General features: G+C 48.0%; 1 protein-coding gene and 1 pseudogene across 1 annotated transcript in view; both read right to left on the reverse strand.

Annotated features, from left to right (window-relative positions):
• Window positions 1-667: 667 nt before the first annotated feature.
• The window catches only part of LOC144133006 (homeobox protein six1-like), a 53,751-nt gene continuing 38,483 nt past the window's right edge, over window positions 668-15,935 (reverse strand). Inside the window, exon 2 of the mRNA XM_077665790.1 lies at window positions 668-6,124. Within this exon, the coding sequence (XP_077521916.1) occupies window positions 5,605-6,124 (520 nt within the window). The 3' untranslated portion in view covers window positions 668-5,604. The remainder of the gene's footprint in view (window positions 6,125-15,935) is intronic.
• On the reverse strand, window positions 11,202-11,344 carry LOC144135556 (U2 spliceosomal RNA; annotated as a pseudogene).

Consider the following 15,935-nt stretch of genomic DNA (forward strand, 5'->3'; position numbering starts at 1 on the left):
AACATCGATAAGTTCATTATATATTTCCTGTTATTGGCCCAATTAAGAATTAGACGAAATATTTGAAACTGAATTCAATTTCATGCAAGCGAATTCAGTTTCAAATATAGTAAAACGTGTTCACTGAATTCGCTTGCATGAAATTGAATTCAGTTTAAAATATTAGACGAAATATTTGAAACTGAATTCAATTTCATGCAAGCGAATTCAGTTTCAAATATAGTAAAACGTGTTCACTGAATTCGCTTGCATGAAATTGAATTCAGTTTAAAATATTTCGTCTTGAATTCTTAATTGGGCCAATAACAGGAAATATATAACGAACTTAAAGATGGTAGTCGGGATGCGGTAGAATACCACAGTCAAATAGAATGCATTTCAGCTATACCAAGCTGTTTCCTGAGAGGGAGTGTGGTCGTTTCCTGGAACGGCAGTTCTTCCCAGAATTCCGAGTGATTGTTGGAGGATGTAGACGAGGGAGCCAGCTGCGGTCGATGACGGCGCGTTGCAACTCACATTGAGCGCGATAGTACGTCTCCCTAAACGTGCACTACACCCAGCACGCTGAGGGAAGTCTTCACGCAGTCGTCGTGAACACCTCCGGTTGTGCCTCGGCTGGTTAAGCCCAGTGAGTCGTGAGTCACAAGAACAGGCGTCAGACGAAGTTCATTTTTCACCCATCCATTTATTTATACTATCGCTTCCCTATTTACAAAAGAAGAGAAGGAGAAGATGAAAAGAGGGGGGGGGGGGAGCATGTACACCTCCGACAGAGAACGTGTTGGCACACACGCAAAACTCCATATAGCTCTCGTAAATCTATTTATAATATTGGCGTGTGCGCTCGTTCGGAAAGGTTCCATCGCTGGCCTGCAAGCGTCCACCGCGCACACCGCGCATGCGCGGAAACAAGCTTCTACGCTCATTCGGTTCGTCGCGTTTTAACCATTAGGTTAGTCGAGTGGCGGCGCACTATTTTATAACTTAATTACTTTCCCAGTGCTGTACAGTATATCTAACCGGCTGAAAATGTGTGTTCTGTCGCATCTTTAACTATTAGTTTGTATCAACATCTGAGTGGTGACGCACAAAGCGTTTGAATGAAAGATTCGTACAGTTGGTTGCTTAGACGTGTTTTTTTTCTTGAATAGAAAATGGCTGCGCAAAAGATACAAGGACACAAAATAAATAACGAGCAAGACATACACTACACCCGGCTTCATTTGCACAACCATTCGCTGTAGAAGCAGTGTATCAACTAATCTGCCAAAGAGTGCTACACGACATACATGTTTATCGGAAGAGTTGCTCGTGCTTTGCGAAAGCACGAGGCAGAGATTAGAGCACATTAGAGTGGAACGCCGTTTTACGCACTGTGCCAATGTTGAGTTCGATCCCAGAAAGCGTGTAGGTACAGTGTTTTTCAAAAGTTTTCAGGACCCTTAGCGAGCTACCGTCGGACGCTCCACACTGTGCTCCTGTTAGCCATACAAAAGCAAAGTGGCCTGTAAACTTTTGAACAACAGTGCGCGAGCACCTCTGTCTGTCTTTTTTTCAGAAATATACGCAATGTGGTTGACTGATGCCAAACAGCATGTCAAGGGCTTGGTATCGCAAATCGAACTCGGCTATTATAGCGGAGTCTATGTCGTTCGTAACAGTGAACGCTAAGCTGAGGTGAATGTCGATTAGAGTATCTGTGTAGCGTTTTACTCACTTATTGGAAGGGCAACATTTTTGTAACAATAAGATAGAACGGTACATAGTTCGTAACTCTTGGGCTGCTTCTGAGCGCGTTAAGTGTTCCCTGTCGCATTCAATCCGACACGACTCCATGTTTCTTCAGCGGTTTCACATGCAACCGGTTCGATGGTGTTTATGTGCACGCCTTAAGCTGGGCCCAAAAAAGTTTTTTTTTTAGCGTATTGGAATATTACGGCACATCGCTATCACAATAGCTGAAAACCAGAGACTTGAACGATAACGGGAAAAAATACAAAAGATCAGAACACAAGAAGAAAACGGCGGATACACGAGACAAATATTGTGATCTCACCACCACTTCCGCATTTCCCGAAGAACAAATACCGGCGTGGAAAGGTCAACAAAGAAACCGGAACAACCAAAACGATCGACAACTTGCTGGACACTCGAATCTCGTCGTCCTTCTGTACACAGAATAATGATGTAAAATCGATTCGAGTGCTGCCCTTATGTACCGAGCCATTGGTTCAGACGCTGTTCCGTACACTGTAAACACAAATTGGCGTATATGGGAGTAAAAAGAGGTTAAGCTATCTAGCGCAATCCCTTTTAGGTGCAGGCTATGCTGCCCGAGTTCCGGGGTAGACTTCCGCCACTAAATGTACAGAATGCTTAGTCTTGGCAACGGAGACATATTCCCACCACAAAGCATGGTAACTCGATGCAGGCAGCAATGGACGGCGCGTCTTTAAAAAGCTACACCGCAGATCTTAAGATTAGCAAATAGACGAGATTTGGACCTCGTTAAACATCGATAAGAGCTGTTTTCAAAGACGGAATTTGCTACCGCTGCTAACCATAACTATTCCGTATCTTTAGTGATCGAAATCTGACCCAGGGTTTGGGTAGCATATTCTGCTCCTAAAAGGGAGTGGAGTAGAGAACAGCTTTACTCCCTTTCTGCACCCATATAGGCTGATTCATGTTTAGAGTGTAGCACTTTGGAACCCATAAGGTGCAGCTCGATGCACCCGCAAAAGCTTGGTCAAGTGAGCGTAAAATAGACATATCAAGTTTTCAGAATGTTTCGAGGAACACCGGATGTTTCAGCACTGGCAGCCATGCGTCGACGCAGCGGTTATCGTACGAAACAATTAAAGAAATTATTTCCTTCGTGCGCTTGCCGTCAGCGCCGACTGGTGGCGCCTTTGTGCTGAATTAACGACTGGCTTCAGCTATTGCTTTGTCTCCGACGTTGCACTCACTTTCTCTCGGGCGTGCAGAAGTGTTTATTAAGTTAAATGTGTTCGTTAAGTTAAAAGGTAAGTGCAGATGCTTCGCACGTGACGTCACAGGCAGCGTCTGACGAGCACAATATTTCGGATAACGGAGTTTAGTGAAGCTGTAGCGCTTGGTCGAATGTCTGTTTCTCAAGTAAGAGTTGTTCATTGATAGCAATTATAAATCAGCAGCTCGAAAACCGGCTTGCGACCTGTTTCCGGAGAGCCTCTCACGTCATTTTTTTTTTAGCGGCCACAGGTAACGCCACATTCTGCAAGTCACAAAATCTAAATCTACCGTCAGTATGCTTCATGTAATTTGGGGTAAATTAGGCGTACTGACCTTCATTAAAGGCTTCTCTCTTTTCTGTCCGAGAGCTCTGATTGGAAGGACTTGCGTCCACCGTGCATACTTCACTGCTATGAGCAGGGGGTGGGTGGCGAATGAGGATTTCCAAAATAAAAGTTAATTTGTTCTGTATTTCCTTACACTGTTTAAGTACAGAAACGATAATGCACGCTATGAACAAAGCTGCTCTTGCTCGTGGTGAATAGCTGTGACGTCACCGGAAGGCATCCGCATGCACTGGGGTTGGGGCCGGGTGAAGTGTGCACGTTCGCTGAAGTCGTCAAGACAGCGACAGAAGCAACGTGCTTGCATTGCACATAACGCGAGCTCTTTCTGGCAGAGCGAGAGACTAGAATCTATGCAAGAAGGGCAGAAGGAAAAAAAATGAGGAGGGGAGTGCTCTCATACACACATCGTAATAATCATTAGCGTTTCGTGCAACCTACAATCACTGTCTCTGTACACACACACACCCACACGCACACACACGCGAAGTGTACACAGTGCCCTTAGGATACAAGATCTTCGTTTTTTTTTTTTGGAATAGTCAAGAAGACCAGTTCAGAACTGCCAAGAAAGTCTTCGTCCACAGTCACTTGTGCACGCAAATAGGCGGTCTTCGTTCGTCGAGATGGCCTAAGGACAAGCCACTGGTCCTTGTCGATGCCGGGACGTTGCATTTGGTTCGCGTGGTGCACTAGGCACCTTCTCAGTGCCACGCGATTGCACACACCAAGACAAACACCAGGTCGCGCTCACAACACATCGTTGACGGCACCAGTCGGGGCGTTCACCGGCGCTGTCTCGTTCCCGTGATGTTCAGTTGCCTAGAAGGGAGCTGCTCTCTTTTATCAAAACCCGAAGGAACTAATTTTGGAGCATCTACAGCGGGTACTTTCACTCGCTGAGGACTTAATCAGGTTGATGCAAACTTTTGCTTTCCAGGCCACGAAGTTGGCTCGGGTTATGTGAAAGATGAAAAAAAAAGGCAAAGAAGCACTCTCAGCACATGGTGCAGGCTATCTGTCCCATCACTTTGACCGTCTCTTCTTATCACGCGCACCGGATGAAGGGTTGTCCACGGTCATGTCTTGTCGATCACACACCTCTAACACACAGCTGTCCACGTAGGTACACCAAACCGTTGAAGCACCTTAAAGGTCCAGCTGGAACATTCCGAGCTTAACACTTAGCGACTAGCTTACTCGGGCGGAGGTGGGGAGTCTTCAGACGATCAGAGTGCGAAGTCCATCCTGTTATTTGCTTGATTAAAGCACATAAACTCGCACTTCGTTGACAAGGAGGCGAGGGACATAACTCCCTGGCGCTGAAAAGGTGATAGCTGCTGGAAACTTGCCCTAAAATTCTGCGTTTAATTTTACATCTCCTAACGGGCTTTCAAGGCAGCATGACTTGGTGACGACTTGCGGTTTGCATGTATCAGGGACGAGATGGTCGTTGGTAATATGGTACCAAGGACGGCTTCCGCACTGGATTAATTCGTCTGCACATTCAGCAGTGTTGCCAATTATTCAGCTTCCTGCCGCGGGTATTTTTTTCTTGCTGTAAGTCCGACACACTTCACTGCGCGGCGGCACCCATCTGGTAGCAGGCGCCGTATTTTCTGATATAGCCTCAGCGGCCTGGTAGGCACGCCATTACTTGTTTGTCCCTGCTTCCTCTTCAGTCTAGTCACTGCCACAGTCCTGCCACTCCCGTGTTACGATCAGTTCCGGAACCACGCCTCATCAGGATTTCAAGCGGTGCTGCTTACGATGTCTTCTGCGTGGCCTTGCGGCAAGTGCTGGAGGTGGCAGCATGAGCGGCTTGCGCAGGGTTCCGGGACCTCTGGCGGGTGAAGATGCCCAATAACCGGTGCAGCCCTCGACAGCAGCGCTGTTTACTCAACAACGCTCAATCCAGGAACCACTCGTTTCTTCTTCGGAAGTCGTCTCGTCGAGACCTCCTTCTTCTAAGACCAAACTGTATGCCGTCCCGGCGCGCACGTGTTCAAGGGAGAGCTCGGACTTCGGGTGCTCTGGCCCGGCCATGTTGGGCCTGCACATCACGGTCGCCAAGAGTTCAAATGCGGCGGTACGTGGTTCGTGAAGCATGGGTCCAGGAGTCCTGCTACGTGCAGAACATGGACTCAGTCCTGGCCGCGGCCGCAGCGGCCGCTGCGCCCCGGGTCTGCGCCGCCATCAGGTGCGGTTCCGGAGGCAGCAGGCACAGCGGGGACCAGGCAGACTCGCCTGTCCCCGCGACTGATTGTCATAAGGCCTGGTAGTCGGGCGTCAGGCCCAGGCTGAGGTCGCTCAGTGCCGCCGCCGAGACCAGCGGATGTCCGAGCCGGAAGCCGCTGGCTCCCGTCCCCGGAAGCATGGAGCTCGGGTCCCCTCCAGCTGCCGCGGCGGCCGCGGCGGCTGCTGCCGTGAGGGTCGAAGATGGGTGCACCGGCGGCGCCAGCACGGGGCCGCCCGTCGAAGAAGGGCTCTTCAGGTCCGAGCCGAACAGGCCGTTCATGCTGTGCGGGTGGTGCAGGGACAGTTCGGTGGTGGGCGTGGCCGGACTGCCCGGAAGTCCGCCCAGGTGGAGGTGATGCGGCACGCCGCCGGAAGTGATGGAGGACGGTTGCGACGGAGGGGGAGACGGCTTGCTGTGCTGCTGTCGGTCCGCCTTGAGCAGCGTGCTGCTGTCGGGCGGACTCATGCAGCCGCCCGAATCCGAGCCGGATTTACTGGAGTGGTTGCTGTTGCCCGATCCCTTGGTGGGCATCTTGTCGTTCGGGTCCCTGCGCAGTGAAGAAAGCGACGCCTTATGTAACCAGGAGTTTTATAAGAACAAGTTACGAGTCTAGCGAGACAAACGATTAGCGCAACACCCAAACATCATTGAGTCTTTAATGCACGCATTTAGTTCACGATCATGTGCTATTTCTTACGTCATGGCAGGCCTCAGGATTTCGTGACATCCGTTGTCCCTGCGAGCCCGCAAACATGTTATGGCAAGCGAAAGGTCGGTGCGTTCATTTCCAATTACTCAGTTGCTAAATTTGCCCAAATGCTCGTGGCATTTGAGCACCGCTTTGCGGTACGAACTTAAAGGCTGGTTCACATGAAAGCGGTTGAGCGAATTGAACGATTGAGCGGCGCTTCGCGATGAAAAAAGGGCTCGAAACAGGTTTTTGCGAATCGGCAGCAAGAATGGCCAGCGTTTTCGCTTGCATGTGAAACAGGCTTAGCGCAGTTTTGCCCTTTCCTTCTTTTTGTTGAAAACAGTAAGCTTCTTGGCCGGCAATGGTTAGGTCGAAATGGCTAAATGGCAGAATGGTAAGGAAAAGTGGACTTCGGCTGCCTCATTCTGTTCAAAGACAAAAAGAACAGTACAAACCAGTTTCGAAGGCTGCATCAAGTCGAAGCTTTCCGGGAAAAATTTTGAAAAGTGATAAATTGTGAAACGCTGTTATGGAAATATTAAAGGTTATGGTCCATTAATCTGATATGTAGCAAAATATTTATTCTAAAGCGTTTCAGCAATCGCATCCCACAGTTAAGACTGCCATAAAAAACCAATGGGGAAAGCATTTGACGGTTGCAAAAACGCGAATAGAAAGAAAAATACAAGACTGCCGCCGGGTGATCTGCGGATACACTGATTGTCATAGTGATATCTTATATTATATGAAAAAATTGCGTTCATAAATGGTTTCCCTCTAAAAAATGCTTTTTTCCAGAAAAGAATTGAATCCAACTGTACAACGACTACGAGCTCCAAAATAACGCGCAACCGCTTTTCCCCTCTACTGGTTACGGAACAATATAAACAACTAAGGAAACAAAACTTAGACTTGGAAACAACACGCCTACGCGCACAGAACCGCGCAGTGTCGCTGTTGGCTTGCATTCAAAACATAGGCCGGATGTGCTGCCACCCCACGGACCGACCGCAGCGCCACGATCATCGCTGGCGGCGCGCTGTGACGAAAATCGCGTACGTTCGCGCAAGTTCGCTCCGTTAGATATGGCTGCCAGGTCAAGGAGTCGGCCGCCGCTGTCTGGCCGGTTTTCACAGGGAGGAAACGAATAAGCGAAAGGAAAGATTGAGCAAGAAGAACAAAAAGAAGAAGACGCCGAGAAAATAAGCGAATGGCACATTTCGTCCCGACTCAGTCCGGCGTTGCTGTGGTGGCGGAGGTTCTCGTTCCATCGCCGCCACGCCTCCCGTTTCATCGCGTGCGCATGCGGCAAAAAACAAAAACAAAATCGGAGTTTTTTATTTTGGTTCGGCCCCCTTTCGCTCCTGCCCCTTTCGATGTTCCTCAGCGGCTGCTGCCTCAATCGCCACTTCTTTCCGCCATGATTTATTTACAGCGCCCTCTGGTGGCCTTTTGTATCGCTTGCGCAGTCTTTGCTTCCCTCCCTCTCCATCCTCGTTGGGCACCGCACGTCTTCCGACCTCTCTCCCTTTCCTCTCCTGGCTTCTGACAGTCCCTCCTCTTTGATTCATTGAAGGATTCGCGCCGCTTGGTGCTGCGATGATATAGAGTCCACCCTGTCTCGGTGCGCGTCTGCGGCACATCCAAAATGGCTTTTGCTTTATTCTCTTTTTTCCCTACTCACTGTTCATTTTTATTTATGTTCTTTATTTTTGCTATGACGCCCCTGTGCCTTGGCTTCGCGCCGTAACCCCCCTCGTCCGTCTATACGTCTGTCTAGAAAAGTTGCGTGCAGTGTTTGTAAAGCTACGGCTGTGCCCGATCCAATCTCGTGGCTGGAAAGGATACACACACTGACTGGGCACTGTGCCACTCCGCGCGTCCTTGCGCTGCCTTTATCATATCAGCTATCCATGGCTTCATATAACCAACACTCGCTAGAGGAATACATGTCTTAGAATCTGTATGCCTGAGTTCGCACGCGCCGAGTAATGCTAGGCAGCGCTTTGAGATGTGAGCACGCGGGACTATGTCGCCATGCGGACCAAGAGGAAATGGCGTAATGAGGTGTCTACGCGCCGACAACTTTCCTTAAGTCGCACGCGACTAGTGCTGTCCTAGACGTGCAGTGTGGTCGCGGAGTCGTATTTCGCTCTGAGGTGACGTCCTTCGATTCGACACTGTAGAGTGGGGACGCGGTGGTCTTAGAGCAGGCGCTCCGTGGTTTTAGGACTGCACACACGCTAAAACTGCACACATGAATACCCTCTAGGCTACACGCTTCAGTACGACAACGTGTCTTTGGAAACCTGCATGGCTACTGCTTTTGTGAGTGCGTGTTGCCATGATTCCACAGGGGTCCTGGCAAAAATGACAATGATAATAATTCTAACAATAATATATATATAGTATGACCGGTCCTTTGTTTCCAAAATAATATAGATGTTGAGACAGCCGGCGAATTGCTAGCAAACAATTAAGACGTAATAATAATAATAATTGGCTTCTCGGGAAAGGAAATGGCGCAGTACCTGTCTCATATACCGTTGGACACCTGAACCGCGCCGTAAGAGAAGGGATAAAGGAAGGGGTCCAAGAAGAAAGAAAGAAATTAACACGTTCAAAAACACGAATTTGTTCATCAAAAAAATTGATTCATCGCGTATAAAAACAGCACAAGCCCGAATTCAACGCACTCACGCTTCCTGCGCGCTACAGATGCCCAGAGGGCAGGCTACAAGGAAATGTCGCCACGCTCTGATTGGTTAAGCTTTAACGAAGCTGTGATGAATGTGTTCATCAGCCAAGGAAAACGGCTACAATAAAAAACCGCGGAACATGAAATTAATCATCGTCGCCGAATATCGTATCGGGTAACGGAACTTGCTCCAGCCCTATATAACTACGTACGGAAAGTGAAATCAGAAAGAGCGAGTTGGGCACCTCTTCTTCCTTTCTTCTTTCACTCCCTCCTTTATCCCTTCCCTTACGGCGTGGTTCAGGTGTCCAACGATATATGAGACAGATACTGCGCCATTTCCTTTCCCCAAAAACCAATTATTATTATTATTAAAGAGCGAGTTAGTAAGCATATAAATTATTCCAGCGCGACACAGACGGCACAAAGTTGTACAACTGACTCCTTTAAATTAATAATAATATTAATTGTTTTTTTTAGGGAAAGGAAATGGCGCAGTATCTGGCTCATATATCGGCGGACACCTGAACCGCGCCGTAAGGGAAGGGATAAAGGAGGGAGTGAAAGAAGAAAGGAAGAAACAGGTGCTGTAGTGGAGGGCTCCGGAATAATTTCGACCACCTGGGGATCTTTAACGTGCACTGACATCGCACAGCACACGGGCGCCTCAGCATTTTTCCTCCATAAAAACGCAGCCGCCGCGGTCGGGTTTAAATTTCATTTCTGTTAACCGGGCACAAAGAGCACTTAATCCTGTCCTTCCTTGTTTAAGCAAGGGGACTAAAGCCTCTCAAACTCTTGGAAATAAAAGTTCTACAATACAATCCAATCGTGCGTGTCGTCGCTCTTTCGCTGGAACGACATTAGAACGCACGCAAATTTTGAGAAAGCAGTGTAGGTTTTTTTAGGAGTGGCGCCATTATTGCGCCGATCCCGTAGGTGTTCTGGAAAGTGTTAGTTAATCAGAGGAATACAAACGCTAATTAATGCAGGATAGATTATCAGTTCATCAAAAAACCCCTCCGGAAGAAAGTCGTATAAGGGAAAAACCTCATGCAGGCTTCGTCATATAAATCTCGTACATTTCGTATGATATTATATGACGTTAGTATGACAAATGTATGACTTTGCTCAAATGAATGGCATTTGTACGACAGTTGCATGATAACTGTATGATATTTGTATGACAAACCGTGTGAGCCTATTGCACCATACAGCTTCTCTTTCCTGCCAGAGGCTATACGACACTGCATACGACTCACGCGACAGAAACTTGAAAAGAGCAACGAGTAAGCATCTGCCCGCGAGACGCTGCTGCCATTAGCAGCAAAAACACGTAGCACGCATCATTAATCGCCGGCGGGGCGGCCACATCCTCACGGTGCTCACCGACCGCAATCACGAGTAGAAGAGCCGGAAACGGGCGCGTCGGCCGCGTCGAGGATTACCCGAAGCATTCGCGACGTCCCCTGGGCTGAAACGCTGCCGCGCACATGTCGCATACCCAGCACATATGTCCGAGCGGCTTCGCAGATTAGTGTTCCTCCCAGGTTGCCTGCACGTATGCCTCCTTGTGCGTGCTTCTTATTACGTGAGCGTTTTAAAATAAAGTACATGCGTGCAGGCAAGCGATATGTAGAAGAAAATGCGCAGAATCCTGTAAACGTTCACCCGTATGTGCTCCTTCGATAAGCCGCAGCTTTTTCGTGTTCATAATCCCAGGTTTCCCCACATGCATATACATCGGTACGTTTCATGTATATGTCACAAAGTGAGCAAGGGAGGGAGAAAGGGTGCTTGCAAACGTTTCGACAAGCGGACTTGTCGAAACGTTGCCAAGCACCATGAGTTTTTCCCTTCGTTGTTCGGTTTGTGATTGTCAAGGACCGTTTGACCAACCTCTCTCTATACTGCATATGCCCTTTGTTATATATCCTACTGAGACCTGTAGAGTAGACTGTGTCATCGATTTTATCCACACGTTTAGCGCACGATAATTTGGGTTCAACAACATGATAATTTGGGTTCTAGATGTCATCGACAAAAGAGTATAAAGGATATAATGGTCTCAGTAGCCTTCCGGCCTGTGTGGTGCCTGTCTGTCTGTTGTTGCCAGGAAGAAAGAAAAGTGCACAGGCCTGCTGACTGGCTCAAGCCGAGCCACAATCGCTGCCACGTGCGGATAGTAGGAGAGTTGGAAGATGGGATAGAAAGACAGGATAGTAAAGACGCGCTAAAGACAAGGCCGATCCCGGAGGCAGTGCAATACCGGGCCAACCGGTGGCGGGAGTGAAGCATCCTTCAAACTCTCCGCCACATTTCCAAAAATAAGTCCAATTGGACCCGTAACAGATACTCTACGGGGTCCGGACAGATACTCTACGGAGCCTGTGTGGTGGCTCTACGGTATACAAGCGCATTACAAAGGCACATTACACGCAGCTCCGTAACTTCTTTCAGACATTCCCTAGACCACACCCTTGGAGGTTCGTGCGATTCAGAGCTTTGCGAAAGCACTTGGCGCTGTGGGTCTGTTTATAATCTGGCTCTCAGCATACTGATTTTGTGGATTAAAACTCGTCAATCACTCTCGGCTTTTCGCCGGGTGTCAAGACAACAGTTGCAACGGCACGCACGGTAGCACCTGCCGCCGAATCAACGAACCGCCGGCAACATCATCCAAACAACATAAACATGGTTTCATCATAGAATAACTCCACCTTTGTGAGCATTGTCAAAAGTGGTTGTAGATTGCGGACGCCCTACGTCGCAAGGCCAGGGCAACAGCTATAACAGCTACTGCTGTAAAAAAAAAAAATGGTTGGCAACAGCAACCCATAACTCGCAGGGTGCTGCATTACTTTACCAACGAATCACAGCAATGAACGAAACCAACTTTTTGATGTTTTACTGCATTAAACAATGTAGAAAGTTTACCATCTTTGCGCGCACAATTTCGTCCTTTGATTAGCCCCTTTCTTTGGCATTTAGAAAAAGCTTTATCAATGGGATGTTTCCTTTTCTCACAGGAGCCTGTGTGGCGGTCATAAGTTGGGGGGGGGGGGGGGGGGGGGGTTCATTATAGACTAATGCTGTGCCCGACTATAAGCCCCTAACTTACCGGAAACTCCAAAGCGTATGAGAAGACAAGTCACCATGCACACAACTATGCGGAGAAAATACATGGAAGGATTGAACGGAAGCGCTGGTCCCACCAAGTCCTTCCATCTCTTGACTTCTGCTGCCCTTTGGTGTTTCCAAAATGCTGTATCAGCTGTTCCAAGAGTGAAATTCGTTAGGTCACGTTTTTGTTAACCATGTAGACAGCGCCATTATGATCGGACTATTTTCCCGTGCTTCCACAATGGTTCCTATCGAAGCGGCGACTAAAAGGCGACAAGACGCAATGACTCTCATAATAATTAATAATCATTGGTTTTTTGGGGAAAGGAAATGGCGCAGTATCTGTCTCATATATCGTTGGACACCTGAACCGCGCCGTTAGGGAAGGGATAAGAGAGGGAGTGAAAGAAGAAAGGAAGAATTAGGTGCCGTAGTGGAGGGCTCCGGAATAATTTCGACCACCTGGGCATCTTTAACGTGCACTGACATCGCACAGCACACGGGCGCCTTTGCGTTTTTCCTCCATAAAAACGCAGCCGCCGCGGTCGGATTCGAACCCGGGAACTCCGGATCAGTAGTCGAGCGCCCGACTCTCATACTGCCATGCATGCTTTGAGGAAAAAAACACTGTTTACATGCTGCGGGTCTGGACAACACCGAGAAAAGTGGATGGGTCACAGTGCACGCGTGTGTTCTACGTACTTAAACTGAATCCACGCACATAACAGAATCCTCGGACTGCTGATCCGGAGTTCCCGCGGCGGCTGCGTTTTTATGGAGGCGAAACGCTTAAGCGGGCGTGTGCTGTGCAATGTCAGTGCACGTTAAAGATCCCCAGGTGCTCGAAATTATTCCGGAGCCCTCCACTACGGCACCTCTCTTCCTTTCTTCTTTCGCTCCCTCCTTTATCCCTTCCCTTACGGCGCGGTTCAGGTGTCCAACGATATATGAGACAGATACTGCGAAATTTCCTTTCCCCCAAACCTATTATTATTATTATTATTATTATTATTATTATTATTATTATTATTATTATTATTATTATTATTATTATTATTATTATTATTATTATTATTATTTCGTTTCAATGTGAGGTGATGCGCAAAGAAAAAAAATGGAACCTGTTTTTTTATTCCGCCCAAAGAACAGGGAATAGGTCCATTCAGCTTACAGTATCCCATGCCTCATCACGCAGAAAGCCTTGTTTCTGTCCCAGAGGCATGTATCCACACCCGGTCAAACGAGGAAATAAGCGCTCTCTGGTGTTCCCTTATAGTACAAGCTCAGTTGAAACGATGATGCGAGCATCGAAGACCTGTTAACGCCATAGGATCACAGGACCACAATATCATACGAACAGGCAGGGATCGCAAGTTATTCGACACTTGCCACTCCTGGACACCGGTGTTATATAGCCTGCACTCGCGCACTTACACTGGATCCGAGCACAACACGGAATCCTCAGATTCCGTGCCAGCGTGAGATCGTGCTCAAAAAAAAAAATATATGGAGAGAGGGGCGAAATCATACACGTCACTTTTTGATATTTCTTGACCCTTCCTCATCGGCTTTTATTTATTTATTTTTTTCGCATCCCCTCCTTTCATCTTCTTTTCATATTTTCTCGTCTTGCCATCTTTGCGATTATTCCACTCCGGCATATCCTGTTTCATGCCGACACGTCGTGCCCCAAGAAAGGCAGCGGCTCCTCGGCTCCAAGGCGATCCATCGAGCGCACGAATGCACGTCCCGGTATGGATGTCGCACGCACGTCCGCGGTCCGTGCAAAATCGCGACCGGCCACGACAAAACGTGCCTGAAGCACCCTTCGCGTGTGCGGAGCCTTTAAGTCGGACGAGGAACCGTGTCCCACGAAAGCAGACTCGTGTCTCTCGATATCGGTTTACATGATCTCGCCGCGGGACGCTTCAGCGCAGGCACGCCTCGAGAAAAGGCACATCGGACGCCACGGGCATCCAAATGTTCCCGCCGCTCGCGGATTATGATCTATGTAACTGTTGCGAGCGCGGCTTAGCAACGTGCTTTGGAGGCTGTCTGATAAATCACACCTCCTTTATAATCTCTTCGCTGTATATACGCTTCATCATGCTTACTTCTATCATTTCAGAAAGAATGATGAAACGATAGTGAGAATCCGGAGCACTTGAAATGCAAAAGGTGCCATTGATATATATATTTTTCGAGTTATAACTTGCGAAAGCGATGCAGATTCGTACGAATGCGAAACAATAAAGGCTCATATTTCAGGAAGGCAAGCAGAGATAACACGGAGCTCCTCTATTTTCTCTTTTTCTCACTAAAAAGATTAGACATATTCGAGCTATGGCCGTATACGGGGCACTTTTCTGCAAGGACGATGACGACTAAGTCGCGCTCGAACAAAATACCCGGGACCTCATGGTGACTCCGGCCTTGACGGCTATAAGTGGCCTCGGGCGGTATTCTGCGAGTATTATCTTCCCGCTCTATTCCTTAGCATTTTTGCATGTGCTCAGCCAAGCCTATCATGCCAGAAACGACGAACCGGTTTGATTGCTGCCTACACAAATGACGTCACGTGTGTTAACCATCGTAAAAAGGCCTACGATTGAACCGTGTGCTGTGCGATGTCAGTGCACGCTAAAGATCCCCAGGTGGTCGAAATTATTCCGGAGCCCTCCACTACGGCACCTATTCTTCCTTTCTTCTTTCACTCCCTCCTTTATCCCTTCCCTTACGGCGCGGTTCAGGTGTCCAACGATATATGAGACAGATACTGCGCCATTTCCTTTCCCCCCAAAACCAATTATTATTATTATTATTGAAGCGGGAAATGTATAATTAAAGAAGGCTGCCCGAGCAGCCATTCTTCTTTTTGTTCAGATTTGTACTGATTAGTGGCGACACTAAAAATCCCAAAAGATTAAAACAGTGATTATAATTCGTGAACTTCCAGTATTTCGTCCCTATAGTGATCCAGGCCTGCGCGATAAAATCAAAGATTAGCGACCTATAAGAACCTCTGTGTGTCTGAAAATGATAAAACTAGGCCCAAACATGGAGGTGCGTACGATAAATAAATAGCAAAATTCAATATGTTCGATCACTTGCCAATACACAAGTAGCACCATAAATTTTTTTTTGCTGTTATGCAGTTTGGTTCAGCATTTGCCTTCATCTGTCAGAAGGCGTCGTGCGTCACTGGCGGCTGGCAATTTGACTCTGCTCTTATAAACATCTTTAGGAAAGGTCGTTTCTGCCAAGTAATATCACCTCTGTCCGCATAAAAGAAAACTGTTCACGTTTTTGTTGACAGCCTGCATCGTACGTAATGCGACACGGCGTTACGCTAAGTAACGCCGTAGTAATAATTAATAATAATTTGTTTTTTTGGGGAAAGGAAATGGCGCAGTATCTGTCTCATATATCGGCGGACACCTGAACCGCGCCGTAAGGGAAGGGATAAAGGAGGGAGTGAAAGAAGAAAGGAAGAATAGGTGCCGTAGTGGAGGGCTCCGGAATAATTTCAACCACACCCCTGGGGGATCTTTAACGTGCACTGACATCGCACAGCACACGGGCGCCTTAGCGTTTTTCCGCCATAAGAACGCAGCCGCCGCGGTCGGGCTCGAACCCGGGAACTCCGGATCAGTAGCCGAGCGCCCTAACCACTGAGTAGGCAAGTAGGCAAAAGATGTCCTCGCAACTGTCGTATTTTCCTGCGCTCAACGAAGGAGCTAGAAGTCAGTGGGGCTAATAGTTGTGTAATGGAGACAGCTGTGTGATAATATTTGGTCGTGGCAGTATATCCGACAAAATCACGATGTACCTTTAACAGTGTGTGGC

Source organism: Amblyomma americanum, chromosome 5 (assembly GCF_052857255.1).
Source record: "Amblyomma americanum isolate KBUSLIRL-KWMA chromosome 5, ASM5285725v1, whole genome shotgun sequence".
Lineage (NCBI taxonomy): Eukaryota > Metazoa > Arthropoda > Arachnida > Ixodida > Ixodidae > Amblyomma > Amblyomma americanum.